Genomic DNA, 17,863 nt, shown 5'->3' on the forward strand with positions numbered 1-17,863 from the left:
ATCCCTCATGCCGTGGAGCCACTAAGCCTGTGCTCCACAGCTACTGAGCCTGCGCTCTAGAGCCCACAGGCCACAACTACTGAGCCTGTGTGCCGCAACTACTGGAGCCCACGCCCCTCAACAAGAGAAGCCACCGCAATGAGAAGCCCGTGCTCGCCGCAACTGGAGAAAAGCCCGTGCACAGCAGCAAAGACCCAACACAGCCAAAAATAAAAATTTAAAAAAAAAAACAAGAAGAAGAATAAGAGGATCAGGTGGGACAACCCCCTCAGAATTCCCTATGTGAGCCTACCAACTAAACACCACTTGAGCAGGGAAATAATTTGAGAAATGAAATGGAGTTAGGCTAGGAATAAGGAAAAACTTTTCTCCTGAGAGAATGATACACATAGTAACTGGTGTTTGAACATGCTTGGGAAGTTTATTTAACAAACATTTTATAAGTACCTGCTGTATGCCAGGCACTGTGCTAGATGCTGGGACTTCAACTTGAATAAGACAACATGCCTGTTCTCAAGGCTCTCACAGTTTAAGGAGAAAGACAGCGAAAAAAGTCAGGTCTGAAGCTGGACCTAGGTGTCTAAGATGAACGAGAGGAAAAAGGACAAAGTCAAGGAAATTGAAGAATTCCAGAAGTTGGACCAGTTGGTCATGTGCCCTACCTTTCACCTGCAACCAGTTTGTAGGTAAACTTTTTTTTTTTCAACTTATTTATTTTTGGCTGCAGTGGGTCTTCCTTTCTGTGCACGGGTTTTCTCTAGTTGTGGCGAGTGGGGGCTACTCTTCATTGCGGTGTGCGGGCTTCTCTTGTTGTGGGGCTCTAGGTGCGTGGGCTCTAGGTGCGTGGGCTTCAGTAGTTGTGGCACACGGGTTCAGTAGTTGTGGCTTGCGGGCTCTCGAGCACAGGCTCAGTAGTTGTGGCGCACGGGCTTAGTTGCTCCGCGGCATGTGGGATCTTCCTGGATCAGGGATCGAACCCATGTCCCCTGCATTGGCAGGCGGATTCTTAACCACTGTGCCACCAGGTAGCACCTGTAGGTAAACTTTTTATTAATAAATAAATAACACTTCCAAACATCCCAGTCAGATTTCAAGGCCTTGACACTTGCCTAGGTTCTTAATCAGATTTCCATAAGTAATTTTTCTTTGAGGGCTCTGCTTGCTTCCCCCTTTCCCTTTCCTCAAAACACATATTGGGTTGATTTTTCCATAACATCTTATGGAAAAACCCGAGCAAACTTTTTGGCCAAGCCAATGGGAAAGAATTATTTTCGTAAAGCAACACTTTAATCTCTTATTTCTGGTAGTGACAGCTGCTTCCAGTTCATTGCCTTTAAAATCACATCTAACAATCGAGCTTCATCTTTCCCTTCTGGACCTCTATTAGATCAAGAACTGTCAGCACTTGCTCAGGGTTGGTCATGCTCTTATTTTGCTGAGTGTTTGGGATTCTGAGTCCATTTTTCTCTAGCAAGTTGGGAACCCCAGGACAGGCACTTCTTCTCCATCCTCAGAACCCCAGTCTCTTAGGAGGTAGCTCTGCTACCTGAGTGCTTAGGACACACTTCCAGAGTGAGTGATTCATTAACTGAGGGCTGGGACTTTGTATCAATATAAGGGATGGGAAGGACTAACACAGACTCCTTATGATACTGCCAAGAATTTTGCAAGGACTTAGAGAGCAGAAGTGATAAAATCGTAACATTTAGAGCTAGTCTTACTTGGTATTTACAGATGAGGGAATTAAAACCAGAAAAGTGGAATCACTTGCTAGTTGGTAGTAGAAACAAGTTTTTGACTCCCAGACCAGTGGAAAGCTAAGACTGTGAGAGTCACATCTTGTCAGGAGAGAAGAAAGATGCTGGGATTATTCAGCCTGGAGACATTTCAGGTCAAAGGAATAAAATGACACAGGTGCTATCCCACCACCCCACCCTCTACTACCACTACCACCACCATCTCCCTCTCTCTCTCTCTCTCTCTCTCTCTCTCTCTCTCTCTCTCTCTCTCTCTCTCTCTCCTCTCTCTCTCCTCTCTCTCTCTCTCCTCTCAAAGGAAACAGCAGGAGCAGAAAAGAAGAACTTTGACCAAAAGACTTGATTCTAAAACACGGACTGTGGTATAAATAGTACCCTTAGTTTTGAACAGTGTACATACAACCTGTACCACCATACATGGTAGCCTTGATCACTGATCTGATTTTTCAGGCCATATAATATCTAGTGGGATAAAAAAAATTAAGAATTTCATTTGTAGAAATTATGCAAGATTGGGCTTCCCTGGTGGCGCAGTGGTTGAGAGTCCGCCTGCTGATGCAGGGGACACAGGTTCGTGCCCCGGCCCGGGAAGATCCCACATGCTGCAGAGCAGCTGGGCCCGTGCGCTGAGCCTGCGCGTCCGGAGCCTGTGCTCCGCGACAGGAGAGGAGAGGCCACAACAGTGAGAGGCCCGCGTACCGCAAAAAAAAAAAAAAAAAAAAAAAAGAAATTATGCAAGATCGATTAACAGCTTTTGTTATTCAAACAAGTATTTTGGAGACCAAATCTTCATGGTGAAGTAAAAAGTTGGATCCATGTTGTTTTCTTTCAAGAAAGAAATTAAAATCCTTGTTAACTTTTATAATCCCCAAAACTCTTTCAAACCATGGTTGTCACATTTTCAAAACTCTCAAAGTTATACCTACCTACCATATCCATGTTTAAAAGCTGTTATGTACATTTAACATGTTAGACTGTTTAAACTTTTTTTTCTGTGAATGAAAAGCAAAGAGGAAGTGAGACATCTTTCCTGGTGAATGCTGAGTGTTTCTGAATTTTGTTAACTGACTGAATCTGTCTCTATCATGCTTTTGAAAGCACTTTCTCAAGGTCACCAGTGACCTCCAGTTAACCAAGTTCAGTGATTTACTGATTCTTCATGCATTCTAACCTCTCTGAAGTATCTGGTCCTTCTTCAGTCATCAGAGGATGCTGTCTTGTTCCTCATTTGCTATAACACACCTTATGATCCCAGTTCTTCTCCTACCCCTTTGACAGCGCCTTAGATTCCCTTGAGACTGTGTCTTCGTGTCCCTTAAGCCCTGGCATTCAGCCTCTTGAAAAGGACTTTTTTTTTTTTGAAAAGGACTTTTAACCTGAGGTATGGTCAAGAGTTTGGACTGGCTCAGAGGTGAGCTCTGGAGGCAAGAAGATGGATAAAATAATTAATCCAGTTTCCTTTGTTTACTTGACCAAGTAGACCTGGGTTTTCTGCTGCTAAAATTAAATAATAATGATTTTTCCCTCAAAGAATTGCACAGATTAAAAAATTAAGTTATTAGATAGAATTTTCTGAATTTTCAGCTTTTCTCTCATAAATTTTTTATACTTTTGGTATGCTCAATAGCCTACCTATAATGAGCATAAGCAAATAAAACAAGTGAACAAGTTCACAAGTATTCTTATCATGTACTGCAAAATGGATCTTAGCTCAAATCATCTGAACTGGTGTGAGGATCACTGTCCTAGTCCGTAGGCCTGGCCCTGTACGATACCCTTGATGTGGGCTGCACCTTTCAGTCCAGTCTCACGCTCCTGTAGTCAAGCTCCAATGTCAACAGCCTGGCCTCAAAATTCCTTCTCACCCAACTGGAAACTAGAGTTCACATAGAGGAGAGAGACCAGAATGGGAATGGGCTTTAGACAACACCGTGAGGAACAATTGAGGAAGCCTCTGAAAAAGAGGACTCGGTGCAAGCCACGTGAAAGACATCTTCAAACCTGTGTGCAAGAGAAATTAGCCTGCTCCAAATACAGAAGGCCAACCTAAGACCAGTGGGCAGAAGTTCTAATAGAGCTGTTAAAAAATGAAGTGCAAACTAATAGAACATTGTAGATCAGGTATACTCCAATAAAAGTTAATTAAAAAACCTATACATTGGTCAAAATCTTCCTAGAGATGACACAATTTAGTTTCATGATGGTGAACCTAAATTTTCCTAAGACCTGCCTATAATTAGGCCTGATAAAGAGTGTTATTGATTAAAACATATAATACAGGAAAAATAAAAAAATGAAGTGCATGGGAGAAGAGGAATGGCCTGTGTGAGGCTGCAGAGAAGAAGAGGGCCTGGTGTCTGTAGAAAATGGTAGCAGTTTTTCTTCCCAGAGAGGAAGGTGTACATCAGAGGATCATGTATATAGTGTCACATAGGACTCAAGTTCCAACAGAGGAACTATGGGTTCTAGTTCACTGGAAGGGAGAACAAACAGAGGAAAGAAGACATGCCAGTGCAATGGGAGCAATTTCCCAACTTAAAATTTGCCCCAAGAGAGATAACCAACAACTTCTTGGTAAAGAAAGTAGAGGCTAATATATAACAATTGCAAATGTTTGAAGAAATTCCAGGATTGCTTTCTGCTTTTAACCTACTTTTCAGCTTTGACTTCTGGAGCATCTTTCCAAATATATCTCTTTAGTCATCAGAGGCATTGATCCCTTTCAGGCAGAAGGCCACAAGCTATACAAGGACCTGAAGAACTTCCTCAGTGCAGTCAAAGGTGGGTATCAGGGAGCACAGGGGGATCCAGAGGGCGTTTATGCAGCTACTAAGAGGTCTGGGGGATGGGAAAGAAACAACAACCGTACTCAGGCTTTCCATCACTTACCTGTGGCTGACTCCTGGATCTTTGTGGGCCGAGGAAGAGTAACTTTTCCTATCCCAGCCCCATCCAGCTTGTCTGACTGATAACCCAAACCTTCTGAGTTTGTCCTTTTGGAGTGGAGCCACTGACTTGTCTGTCACCCATATGCTTATACCAAACTACTTGATGGTAGGACTGAGTTCCCTCCTTTCAGTGATGCATGAAAGTTCAAAGAGAGTGTCAGAAACCCTGCAGGAGATCTACAGCAGCAAGTGGGATGGTCATGAGGAGCTGAAGGCCATCGTAGCGGTAAGAGTATTCTGGGCTTTACAGCTCTTCAACACTCACTCTACCCTCATCTCAACCTCACCCCAGCTTCTCTGTCCAAGCAAATAGGAAAACGAAGAGCCAGTTCACACTGTTCATTTGTATAGCTGTGATCACAGGTGGTAGGAAAAAGCTGCAACAGGAAAATAGTAAATGAAGTTAAAAACAAGTTTTCTGTAATCTGTGGATTCCTGTTTTTTACCCTCTTCCTCTCTTTAAAAACTTAGGAAGTTTTACCCACACAAAACCAATGGGTTGTTTTTGAAAACGAATTTCATGCAGTTATTTGCTCCCAAACTTCCCTATCCTTCAAGCTCTAGAGTCCAAGACTCTCGACCATCGGTTCCTGTTCTTAATCCCTTGAATGCATGTCCAGTCTCTTACACGGCAGTTCCTTGGGGAAGGGCTGTTTCTTCATCTGACTCTTCCCCAGAATCCAAAATGATATTCTAAAAATATCAGTGCTCCAAAAAGGAAGTTTGTTGCAGGAAGAATTTGGGTATTTCCCTGGAATGCAGTTGCTGTTGAGAAGTGGAGCCCTCACCTCTCCCCTCTGCCTCTATCCCACAGAATAATGATCTCCTTTGGGAAGACTATGAAGAGAAACTAGCTGACCAGGCTTTGAGGACTATGGAAAACTATGTAGCCCAGTTCAGCGAGATTAAGGTAATTGATTTACAGAATCAAAGATGGGTTATGGGTGGCCCATATAAGTTAGAAAACATGTTGGGTTAAAAGTATAAGCAGAGTTAGAGCCCATGGTTAGGAATGAAGTTGGATAGGTTAGGAAAAAGATTGAAAGTTGAGGGTTAGACAAGAGGTTAGGGAGGAGGGTTAGAGGTAGTGTGAAGGTTACATTTAGACTTAGATTTCAGTGAACTAGATTTGGGCTGGCTTTGAATTAGATCCAGGTCAGGGCATCCCATTTTGTTGTGAGAAACAGTTGGTGGGACTATAGACGTTTATTGTAGAGAAGAGGGAACTTGGAGGAGTTATAATAATTATCTTCAAATACTTGAAAGTCTATTAGATAAAAGAGGAATTCAACCTGTTCTAAACTGTTCCAGAAAGTAGAATTAGAATTCATTCAACTCATATTTATTAAACGTCTACTCTGTTGGGCACTGTGCTGGTTTTGGATTAACATAGGAAGAAATTAAAGGAAGCCTCACTTAAATTTCTCATAGCTAAAGCTTTCCAAAAAAGAAATGAAATATACTGTGAGATAGTGAGTTCTCTATTCTCTGTTCAGGAAGAAGTCGAACTACTTCTTATCTTGGATATCGTAGAGAAGCTTTGTGTATTGAATAGGAAGTTGGATTAGATAATCACCAAGATCCTTTCAAATTCTGTGGTTGAGAGAACAAGACAAAGCCATTAACATTGTTTGCCTCTCCCTGGTATAATTTGTAGTTGGGATGAGATTGAGTAAACGTTCTCTCAGTGCTCATGATAATTTACTATTTGTATTATGCTTTAGGCTTTTCAAAGCCCTTTATATTCAGCATTTGATCTTTAAGATAACACTATAGGGCAGATGAGGCCACTGAGGCTCCAGAAGAGGTGTGCCTTGCCCTAGGTGACAAGGCTAATAAATGGCAGCATTGGGAGTAAAACCCAAAACTCCTGACTTTCAATTTAGTAGGATTCTCAAGGCCATTTCTTCCAGATGCTGAACCAGTTTCTAGTGGGTTCACAGGATATATTAAAATTCAGTGCAGGCTTCCAGGTGCTCTGGAGAATTGCCCTCTACTCTCTCTCCCCCTGAGAATTCCCATTCTTTCCAGATAATGAGGGAGATCCCTTTGGCACAAAACCCTGTTAGAGAGTAAAATTTGATACTAGGACAGGAATCTGGCTTCTCTGTTTGATACTCTGTTACCCACATCCTGGCCACCGAAAAGTGAGTATCAAGGCCCTCTCTCTTGACTCTGGGTTAGGAAAGAATTGCCAAACGGGGCCGGAAACTCGTGGACTATGACAGTGCCCGACACCACCTGGAGGCAGTACAGAATGCCAAGAAGAAAGATGAGGCCAAGACTGCCAAGGTAAAGAAGAACCTGGTAAAAACTCCCTGCCCTCCCTCTCCCCATGATGGTGGCAAGTGGCTGGGCCAAGCTGGGTTTAGGAAACGATAAATTCAGCCTCCGGTGTCCTGAAGGAAATCCTGTCTCCTCTGACACTGATGCTCTAAGGATGGGCAGAGACTTGAGGCTGGGGAGGACATAGGTCTGGGGAAGGGGAGGCATGGTTCCAAGTAAGCCCCGTCCCTGAAAGCATGCAGAGAATAAGGGAAGCAGCCTCTAGCTTTGGGTTCAGGAATGAGGGGAATTGTCCTGTCTCTTTTACCACCTAGGCAGAGGAAGAGTTCAACAAAGCCCAGGTTGTATTTGAAGATCTGAACCAGGAACTACTAGAGGAGCTGCCTGTTCTTTATAATAGGTAATGATTGAGATTCAGGAAAGGGCTGGGCCCTCGGGCCAGTGGAGTCCCAGGCCACCTGGCAGCCCAAACATGTCCTCATGAAAAGAGCCCTGGTCCAAGAGTGGGATGTAGCCTCAGCCCTGCTCGTAACTTGCTGTGTGATATTAGGCAAGCCACCTTTCTCTCTCGACCCTGGTTTCTTTGTCTGCAATACAGAGATAACCATCCCTGCCCTACCAGCTTTTCCGGGTTTAAAGATAAGATGCTTCTTGGATAGGAGAGATCTTGGCAAGTAAAGTGCTGTCATCATGCATACTAGGAGTATCTGGTTTTCTGCTCGAGTGTGTATTGTTTTAAACAAGTTTGGTTAGTGAACATCCAGATTCATGTAGAAGATACACCACGGCATGAGTATTTCCATTAATGAAGATGTCTCTGCTTCACAGTAGGTAAAAATGGTTTAGATGTAAATTTTCCACATTGGAAGAGGAATCTGAACAGAAGCTCTATTTGTATCCTATTTCCTTTTCATTGTACAAGATATGCTTTAAGGGACTTCCTGGTGGCGCAGTGGTTAAGAATCCGCCTGCCGATGCAGGGTACACGGGTTCAAGCCCTGGTCCGGGAAGATCCCACATGCCGTGGAGCAACTAAGCCCGTGTGCCACAACTACTGAGCCTGCGCTCTAGAGCCTGCGAGCCACAGCTACTGAGCCCGTGTGCCACAACTGCTGAAGCCCACGTGCCCTACAGCCTGTGCTCCACAACAAGAGAAACCACCGCAGTGAGAAGCCCGCGCACCGCAAAGAAGAGTAGCTCCTGCTCGCCGCAACTAGAGAAAGCCCACGCACAGCAACGAGGACCCAACGCAGCCAAAAAAAAAAAAAAAGAAAGAAAAAAGATATGCTTTAAAGCAATTGTAGTCAGAGTATTTTATATTGTCATTTTATATTAGTCTATGAATGAGGGAGCCTTTTTAATGACTACATGTATTCTAAAACATTAATTATGTGATTCCTAATTTAAACAGGATTGAAATTTAATAGTTTCTTTAAATGTAAACTTCCCCAATTCATTTACGGTAGAATTCCATTAATGTACATACAGCTTCATAGAAGTCCAAGTATTGTATACTGAGAAAGAATACTTACTATAATAATTATAATTGTATGGCCTTATATTTATACGGCACTTTAAAAATTCTTCAAAGCACTCTCATATCTACTTCAGAACCTAAAGAGCCTGAATCAGATAACTTCTTTCATAGAGATCTGTTGTACTTTGGTGTCAGCCCAGGCTGGTCATGTCTCCTCTGGCCTTCCCACTCCTGAGAGTCAGTTGTACCCCTGGCCTGGCTCTGATGGATCCAGATCCTAGAACGTCCTGAGCCTAGGCCGTGGGGTGCTTTTCTGTGCGGAGCCGGCGGTGGCTTTGGCTTACGCTCCTACCTTGTACTTCAAAGACTTCCTTTACCAACACTTACCTTTACGTGTTTGTTGTTTTTGCCTCTTGATAGTCGTATTGGCTGTTATGTGACCATCTTCCAAAACATTTCCAACTTGAGAGACGTCTTCTACAGGGAAATGAGCAAGGTGAGAAACATCCGGCCAATTTAGACATCTAGGAGGGTTTTTCTAATAAATATGAAGGTCGCTCTAATTTACATAACCTCATTAGATATCCATATGGGCATCACAAATTTTTACTTCTTTCTCATGATGAAATAATAGCACTTGATGGACTGTGTTGAACGTATTAAAGCACATCTTTAACTTAAAAAGGATGAATTGTATATTTTAAATGTGAATTATATCTCAATAAAGATGTTAAAAAATACATAGTATAAAAAGCTGAAAGGTCCTATAAGGAGAAATTGATAAATCTTCATAGGAGATTTTAGCAAAGGGAAACCAAATTACTGACAACCTAACAGAGTGAGGTAAGAGCTAGAAACCTAAATGATCAATAATTACATGGGAAAACCCCCACAAATATAAATAACAAAAAACGCAGAATGAAGTGGTGATAGTGGACGTTCTTGTCTTGTTTCCAGTTTCAGGGGAAATTTTTCAGTGTTTCATTTCTAGGTATGATGTTTGCTTTAGGATGTTTGTAAATACCCTTCATAAGTTAACAGAAATTCTTCCCTATTTCTAGTGTACTGAGTTTTTGTTTGTTTTGAATACACTGAAGAAAATGAAAAAAAAAAACCCCACATGTTTATATAATGTCAGAGGGCCCTCTCCATCTCCATTAACAACTGAATAATGGTGTCCAAATGGGCTTTAGATGCATAAAAGAGATTAGACTTATGGAAGGAACAGCTGAAGTGGGGAACCAAGTTAAATCTCCATCTTCTGTTGCTGGGGAGCAGAGAGGGCAGTGTTTAGGCACAGGTCAGTTTCTCAGGTAGTTCATCTTAAATAGGGCCAATCCTATTCAATGACAGGCAGCCACAGAACATGACCTCACAGGGTCACTTCTAGTCCTGCGATTCCAAGACTCTTTGCTGTTAAAATATTAATTATATTCACATCCACATCCACACACGTTCCTCTCCACAGTTTCTTTGGCTAAATTATGATTTGCCTAGTTAATATTACAATGAGTTTTCATTCCCTGGATCACCTGAGAGATGCTAGAACCTCAAATCAACATCAAATACCAGGGACCCCAGCCTTGAGAGAGCTGCCAGTCTGATGGAAGAGGCAGAACTTTAGACATAGTAAAGGAAGAAGGGGTAGTGGGACAGGACCCTGGACACTAGTGCAAAAGGGATAAGGAATTTTATCAAGGGTAGGAAGGTTTTATTTTGGGGAGAGAAGGGATATGCCAGTCTCAGGTTCCCACGTGGCTAGCATCTCCTTCTCTCTTGCTTACTCCAGCTGAACCACAATCTGTACGAGGTGATGAGCAAACTGGAGAAGCAACATTCCGACAAAGTCTTTGTGGTGAAGGGACTCTCAAGGTGAGCCACTTCTGACACTCATTTCTGCTTGGTTTGTCCTGTGTGTGAACACATTCAACACTCTCACCTCCAATCCCAAATCCTGACCTTTCCTTTCTGTTCATGTACATAATATTGTTTTTTGTTGGTGCTACACCCCTATATAAAGTATTTTTACGAAATATTTTAGTGGTAACTAAATGTATAAAGAATAATGCAACAAAGAGTCATATACCCACCACCAAATTTAAGAAATCAACTATTGGGACTTCCCTGGTGGTCCAGTGGTTAAGACTTTGCACTCCCAATGCAGGGGGCATGGGTTCGATCCCTGGTCGGGGAACTAAGATCCTGTATGCCGCGTGGTACAGCCAAAAAAAAAAGAAAAGAAATCAACTATTATATATATATAATTAAATCTCCCAGTGTCCCTTCCCCACTCACTTTCTCTTCCTATCCCCCACCAAGTGTAACCACTGTCTTAAATTTAGTATTTATTATTACCATGCATGTCTTTTTACTTTTATTATATACATATATATGCACACATAGAAAATATTATTTTGCATGGTTTAAAAATTTATTTAAATAGAATTATACTGTATGTGTTCTTTTGCAACTACTTTTGTTTTCTTAGTATTGTTTGTGAGATAACTTATCCTTGTTGCTACATGTTGCCAGCTCTGATCTTTCCTTTTCATAATTGTTATGGATGCTATTGTATGGCTAGTTCACAGTTTATTTCTCTGAACTGCTAGTGGACATTTGGGTTGTCTTATAGGTTTATGCTGTTACAAATAATGCAGTGAACGCGTTTCACATTTCTCCTTGTGAATATTATCAAGAGTTTCTTTAGGATGCATACTGGGAGTCGAATTGCTGAGTCATAGGGTCTGTGCATTTGGGTTTCTTCAGCCTTACTAGATATTACCATTGCCAGATTGCTCTCCAGAGTGATTGTTCCAATTTACAACTCACCGGAAGTGAATAAAAGCCCTCATTGCTCCATATTCTTGCTACATGTGACATTGTCAGACTTCTTAATTTTTCTAAGGTAATGGGTATGAAATGGAATTTTTGCAGTTTTAATTACGTCTCCACAGTGGCTGGTTAGCTTGAACATCTTTTCGTATTAGTGGCCTTTTAAGGTTCCTTTTGTGTGACTTTCATGTTTATCCTTTCTTCACATTTTTCATTTGGATTGTTTACCCTTTTTAAAAAACTGATTTACATGAGATGGGGTTTTTTGTATATTCTGGATATTAATCCTTTAATGATATATACTGCAAATATCTTTTCTTTCTTCTTTTTTTTTTAATATTTATTTATTTCAGCTGCTGCGGGTCTTAGTTGCGGCATGTGGGATCTTCATTGCGGCATGAGGGCTCTTAGTTGCGGTATGCGGGCTCTTAGTTGCTGCATGGGGACTTCTTAGTTGTGGCATGCATGTGGGATCTAATTCCCCAACCAGGGATCGAACCCGGGTCCCCTGCACTGGGAGCGTGGAGTCCTACCCACTGGACCACCAGGGAAATCCCGCAAATATCTTTTCTTAACCTGTTACGGCTTGCTTTTCTGTGTGTGTGTGTGTGGTGTGTCTGTTGCCTTCATGCATTCTTTATGCAGGTAAATGTAAGCAATTCACTGGTCCCTCAGAATGTGATCATTTTCTTATTCTGATGCCTTTGTTTAAGAAGTTTTATTAAGTTCCTTCTATACACAAGGTTTTATGCTGAGAGTTAGGTATCTGAGGACATAGGTGACTTGTCTTTCTCCTGAAGTGATTTACAAAAGTTGGAAGGGGGACTTCCCTGGTGGCGCAGTGGTTAAGAATCCGCCTGCCAATGCAGGGGACACGGGTTCGATCCCGGGTCCAGGAACTTCCCACGTGCTATGGAGCAACTAAGCCTGCGAGCCACAACGACTGAAGCCCATGTGCTGCAACTACTGAAGGCCGTGCGCCTAGAGCCCATGCTCTGCAGCAAGAGAAGCCACCACATTGAGAAGTCCGTGCACGACAGTGAAGAGTGGCCCCCACTTGCCGCAGCTAGAGAAAGCCTGTGCTCAGCAACAAAGACCCAGTGCAGCCAAAAATAAATAAATAAATTTATAAAAAAAAAAAGTTGGAAGGACACAAAATGTGCCTAAGGAAACAAGGAACAATATAAGATTGCACATACTAAGGGCCTGAGGAAACCAGTAGGAATTCAAAGAGTTAAGTAATTGCAGTGTGCAGATAGATGGTCAGGGAAGGCTTTGAGGAGGTGGTGAAACTGAGCTTGAGATTTGCAGGAAGAATGGGAGTCTCAGTTTGTTGTTTCTATTCCTCATTTAGCAGTTAGTTACAGACTGTTAAAAAGAATCACTAACAGGCCAATATAGACTTCCCTTTTACTCCAAAAACTCTTTTTCTCCTCTTCCCTGCATTGAAAACCAGAGTTCTCTCTAAGTGTCCATTCATCTGAAACTTACCATCATTTACACCAAGATGTCCTAGAACCTTGTAGGGAAATCTAGTCTTTTCTTGCTATATCCTGGGCCTTCTAAACCTGCTGACCCATAGAATGCTAGTGCTAGAAAGAACCTTATATCACTTAGCTTATCTCATGTCAGAAACTCCCACAGGGCTGGAACTAAGTTTTTCTCTTTCTCTTCCTATCACCGTCTCCCATTCTTGAACCCAGGACACAGCACATAGTTGGTACATGTCAAGGAAATATTTGTGAGTTGTTTAGTCAGTTAGTGGCTGGTACGTGGGAGGCCCTTGAGGAGGTGAGTAGGAGTCAAGCTGATGTTGCTGTAGAAGCACTCAGCACAGTATCCAGCATACCCGATAAATGTTATAGTCAGTTTTCATTGTTCGTGGTAGTTTTTTTTGTTTTTTTTTTTTGCGGTACACGGGCCTCTCACTGTTGCGGCCTCTCCCGTTGCGGAGCGCAGGCTCCGGAAACGCAGGCTCCGGATGCACAGGCCCAGCGGCCGTGGCTCACGGGCCCAGCTGCTCCGCGGCATGTGGGATTTTCCCAGACCGGGGCATGAACCCGTATCCCCTGCATCAGCAGGCAGACTCTCAACCACTGCACCACCGGGGAAGCCCCGTTCATGGTAGTTTTGTTCTAAGTCACCATGAGCACTGAATTAGTGAATACTGAACCATTGCTCCTAGGGGAAACACAGGGTTAGTTTCCTGTGAGCCCCTGGTCCTAACATTGTCATCAGTCGATCAATACATAACCTTTCTTGTGTGCGTTTTTGTTTAAATACACCTCATTTAGTACATATTGTTGATTCATTCCTATTGAACTCACAGCCACCAGCACTATGCCTGAATGACGCTTATCTAACATGTATTTTCTCTGTAAGGCACATCACAGACTTTCTCCTCTCCAACAGTACTTCAGCACTATACTTGGAGGCCATTTTAAGCAGCAAAATCACCAACAAAAAGCACAACCGAAAACCTGGCAAACAGGACATATTTACAGTAAGAGAGCTAAAACAGGAAGGCAGAGGCTTGCCTTGTTAGACCTCAGCTGGGAAAGTACTGGTCAGGCACTCATTCTTCACAGCTGGCACGTGTCTGTGAATGACTGCAAAGGAACCATGAGTGTTGATTTTGAGGTTATAAATAAATTTCAGGGGGTAAGTGCATTTGCAAATACAGAATCCATGAGGATCAGCTGTATATCACGCGTGAATCTTTTCCCCAAAATACTTTGTTAATATATTGCTGCGTTTTTTCCAGTTTCTTTTTCTTTATATATTTTTAGATAATCAAGATCATGATATGGATAAAATTTTATAGCCTTTTTCCAATTCACTTTGTAATATAAGCATTACTACAAATTATACAGACTTTCCAATACCATTTTAAATTGCTTTATTCTGTTTTATTATTATGTGAATGTATCATTTATTTGGGGATTTAGGTTACTTCCAGTTTTTAGCTCTTCAGAATCTAAATGCCCTTACTTTTTTAGCAGCAGCAGACGCTCTCTAGTCATCTCTCCTCCAGTTCGAACATCTACAGTCTCCAGCCCTCTTACCTCACCTACCAGTCCCTCTGCACTTTCCTTGAAGAGTGAGAAGGACTCCACCTCAGCAAGTGAGGAAGAGCTGGCATCTGATCCAGCCCAGGGAGAAGACAACTCCGAGATTAAAAAAGAGCCCTTAACAGACAAGGAAATAGAGGAGGAGGCTGAAGCGAGCTCCTCTGAGGAGGAAGAGGCTCTGCTAGCTTTCAACGGCCCCTCCCAGCCCCAGCCCTCACCCACCGTTGAGGGTGGAGAGTCCCAGGAGGAAATTCTCCCTTGCTCCCCAGCTCCATCACCAGGCAGAGCTCTGATCCCTTCAGAGCAGGCCGCACCTTTCCCAGAAGTAGTCCTCCGAACCCGCACCTCAAGCGAAGGATCTGAACAGCCAAAGAGAGCCTCTATGCAGAGGGCCTCAGCACCGCCCGGTAGGCCTCCTCCACCCAGAGCCACTCCCAGCCCCAGGTCCTCCTTAGGGAACATGCCCTCCACCCCTACAGCCTCTGAACCGAGTTCACCCACCAGCCCTAGGGCCTCCTTGGGGGCTGAGACTCCAAGTCCTAGGGCCTCCTTAGAGGCCTCTCCTGATCCACAGCCACCAGAGAAGCCGGCAAGAACTCCTGAGGTCGGAGAAAAGGAAAACACCGATAATCTGAACCCAGAAGAACTTTGTACTGCCCCAACCTTGATGATCTGTCAGGTGAGAATGGATCTGGCTGAGTCTTTATTCCCTTTTATAACCTCCATGTAGATTATTTTTACTATGGTCAGGTTGCCCCACAGTAGATAAGACTTTATGTCATTATATTACAGCTTCAAGGATACTCTTGGACACCTTTTTTGGTTCTGGAGATTGCACATCTTCATAGCATCTAACTTAGCGAACTGTACTCCCAGGGTAATTGACTGCTGCAAAGGGCTTATCTCTAATATAAGAAGAGTCTTACTAATTTCTTTCTTTTGCTCCAAGTTCTGGGAGTTCCCAACTGGATCCTGATCTTTCCTTTTTTTAATGTGGGAGAGGGAGGAAGGTCTCACTTCACTTTGTCATACTTGTGATTATGGTGAATAGACCCCAAGCAAAATGGCATCAGCAAATTTCCAAGGTATATCTTGTTTGATGAGAGAAGCCTAGAAGAAGGAACTCACAAAAGGAAGGTAAAGCAAAAGGGATGGTCTTTTGAAAGGTGAAAATATGGATGAGAAAAGGATTCTGTTGAAATAGAGACACAGACCCTCTGGAGAGCAACCAATTCCGTGAAGGATCTGGAAATCCAGTCATATTCTATTCAGATTACATGGAAGTCTGTCATATAGAGGAGAGATCTGACTTGTTCTATAAGACTCCTGAGGACAGAAAAAGGCCCTGCGTGTAAAGTGTTTTTGGTTTTTTAAGTACATTTTGGATCAATATAAGAGGAACTTTTAGCAATTAGCTCTAAGAAGTGGTATGGGAGAACAGAGGAAAGGGGGCACGAGGGGCATCCAAAAACCAAAATGGACTGGGCCACCTTGAAAACTAGTTCCCCTTCCTTGGTGTTCAAAGCTAAGGCTATATGGTTCCCTGTCAGGTGCATTATAGAGAGGATTATGGGGCAGCATCTGACTAGGTGGCACCCAGATTCATTCATTCATTCCACAATCACTCATTAAACCCCTACTATGTGCCAGGCACTTTTCTAGGAAGTGGGGTATTACAGTGAACAAAACACAAAATTCTCTGCCTTCCAGCTGCTTACATTTTAGTGGAGGGGGAGATAGATGAGAAACAGAATAAGTAAGTAAAATTACAGTTTAGTGGTGATATGAGTTAGGGAGAAAAGTTAAGCAGGGCGAGGCATAGGGAGTGGGGGCTGAATTGCAGCTTTAAACAGAGCGGTCAGAGAAGGTGACATCTGGGCAATGAAGGAGGCCAGGGCATGAGACATGTGGATATCTGGGAGTGTGAGATGTCTGGTTACCCCTCAGATCATACCACCCTACTACTCAATATGCCTACCTGAAGGTTGACCAGGCTATCTCGGGAGCCTCCTGCTGTCTGAGAGGAATTAACATGGACAGAGGGAACAAGGGTGTGATGTCTGGCAAGGCAAGGAAGGTAGAAGACAAGAGGACAATAGACTTATCTCAGTTGACTCCCGTGAGATACTAACATCTGAGTCATCAACAGTATTATGCCCCCAGTCTTGATTCACGTGAGGTACTGAAGGTCCTAACAGAGCATAATATAGAACCTTCGCTTGGCTGGTTTCCGGTCTGAGGTAGCTACACTGAGTGAGAGATATGCAGGGCATGTGGATAGTGAATAAGCCCAAGATAAATGTGGGACTTTGCGTAGATGAAGAGTATAGCCACTTCTCCACTGAAAAGAGCAACTCAACTCTATGGAAAATCCAAAATTAATTTAAATTTAACTGTAATATGTTACATGATTTTAGTATAGAGACAACAATCGAATGACCTGTTTGGCTCGGGTGAATAATAAAACCAGTTTGCATTCTTGGAGTAATTTTACTGAAGGGATTATGGGAACCAAGATGCTGTCTATTTGGAGGAACAGGCTAGTAACACTGTCCTCCTTGGAAATGAGGTACAGGACACAACTTCCTTCCCCTGAGGTTACCTCCTTATTTATTTATTTATTTTTTTTTGCATTACGTGGTCCTCTCACTGTTGTGGCCTCTCCTGTTGCAGAGCACAGGCTCCAGGTACGCAGGCTCAGCGGCCATGGCTCACGGGCCCAGCCGCTCCACGGCATGTGGGATCCTCCCGGACCGGGGCACGAACCCGTGTCCCCTGCATCGGCAGGCGGACTCTCAACCACTGCGCCACCAGGGAAGCCCTACCTCCTTATATTTGAGATTTACTCCCAGCCTCTCCTGTGGGATTGCATTGATCATTGGCTAAGGAGACATATTTTTCCTATGGAATTAAGCAATAGAGCATCTTAGATCCTAGTGCATCAGTATTATCAATCCTCTGAAGCCTGTGTCCTATAAGATTTGTTCATCTCCCTCACAGCTGCATCATAAATCATATTTTCTCTCAAGCAGAATTATGGACATACCACATATAAATATGGGTAAATAAAAAGATAACTGTGACCAAAAAAAAAAAAATGTTGGGGCTTCCCTGGTGGCACAGTGGTTGAGAGTCTGCCTGCCGATGCAGCGGACACGGGTTCGTGCCCCGGTCCGGGAAGATCCCACATGCCGCGGAGCGGCTGGGCCCGTGAGCCATGGCCGCTGAGCCTGCGCATCCGGAGCCTGTGCTCCGCAACGGGAGAGGCCACAACAGTGAGAGGACCACGTAACGCAAAAACTAACTAAATAAATAAAAGATAACTGTGAGAAAATCTGTTCTTGCTCAGCATTTGACTCACCTGAGAGAAAATGAAGATTTTGATAACTTTCTTGGAGGTATTAATAGTATTACCTTTGAGGTAGTTCATGGCCTAGAATCAGCAGAGGGAGTACGAAGATGGAAATTTTCCTGAAAGGAGAAATCACAGAA

At 43.2% G+C, this 17,863-nt stretch overlaps 1 protein-coding gene across 6 annotated transcripts in view; it reads left to right on the forward strand.

Moving 5' to 3' along the window:
• Positions 1-17,863, forward strand: part of BIN2 (bridging integrator 2) — a 33,769-nt gene that overhangs the window by 13,667 nt on the left and 2,239 nt on the right. Inside the window, exons 3-10 of one of the 6 annotated variants that reach the window (XM_032644892.1) lie at positions 4,484-4,538; positions 4,816-4,931; positions 5,520-5,615; positions 6,890-6,997; positions 7,306-7,391; positions 8,889-8,964; positions 10,258-10,340; positions 14,303-15,050. In XM_032644892.1, the coding sequence (XP_032500783.1) occupies positions 4,484-4,538; positions 4,816-4,931; positions 5,520-5,615; positions 6,890-6,997; positions 7,306-7,391; positions 8,889-8,964; positions 10,258-10,340; positions 14,303-15,050 (1,368 nt within the window). Of the gene's footprint in view, positions 1-4,417; positions 4,539-4,815; positions 4,932-5,519; positions 5,616-6,889; positions 6,998-7,305; positions 7,392-8,888; positions 8,965-10,257; positions 10,341-14,299; positions 15,051-17,863 lie in introns of all 6 variants that reach the window. The other 5 variants (XM_032644894.1, XM_032644891.1, XM_032644893.1 and 2 more) reach the window with 5 other exon arrangements.

The sequence above is a fragment of the Phocoena sinus genome, chromosome 10 (genome assembly GCF_008692025.1).
Source record: "Phocoena sinus isolate mPhoSin1 chromosome 10, mPhoSin1.pri, whole genome shotgun sequence".
Taxonomy (NCBI): Eukaryota; Metazoa; Chordata; class Mammalia; order Artiodactyla; family Phocoenidae; genus Phocoena; species Phocoena sinus.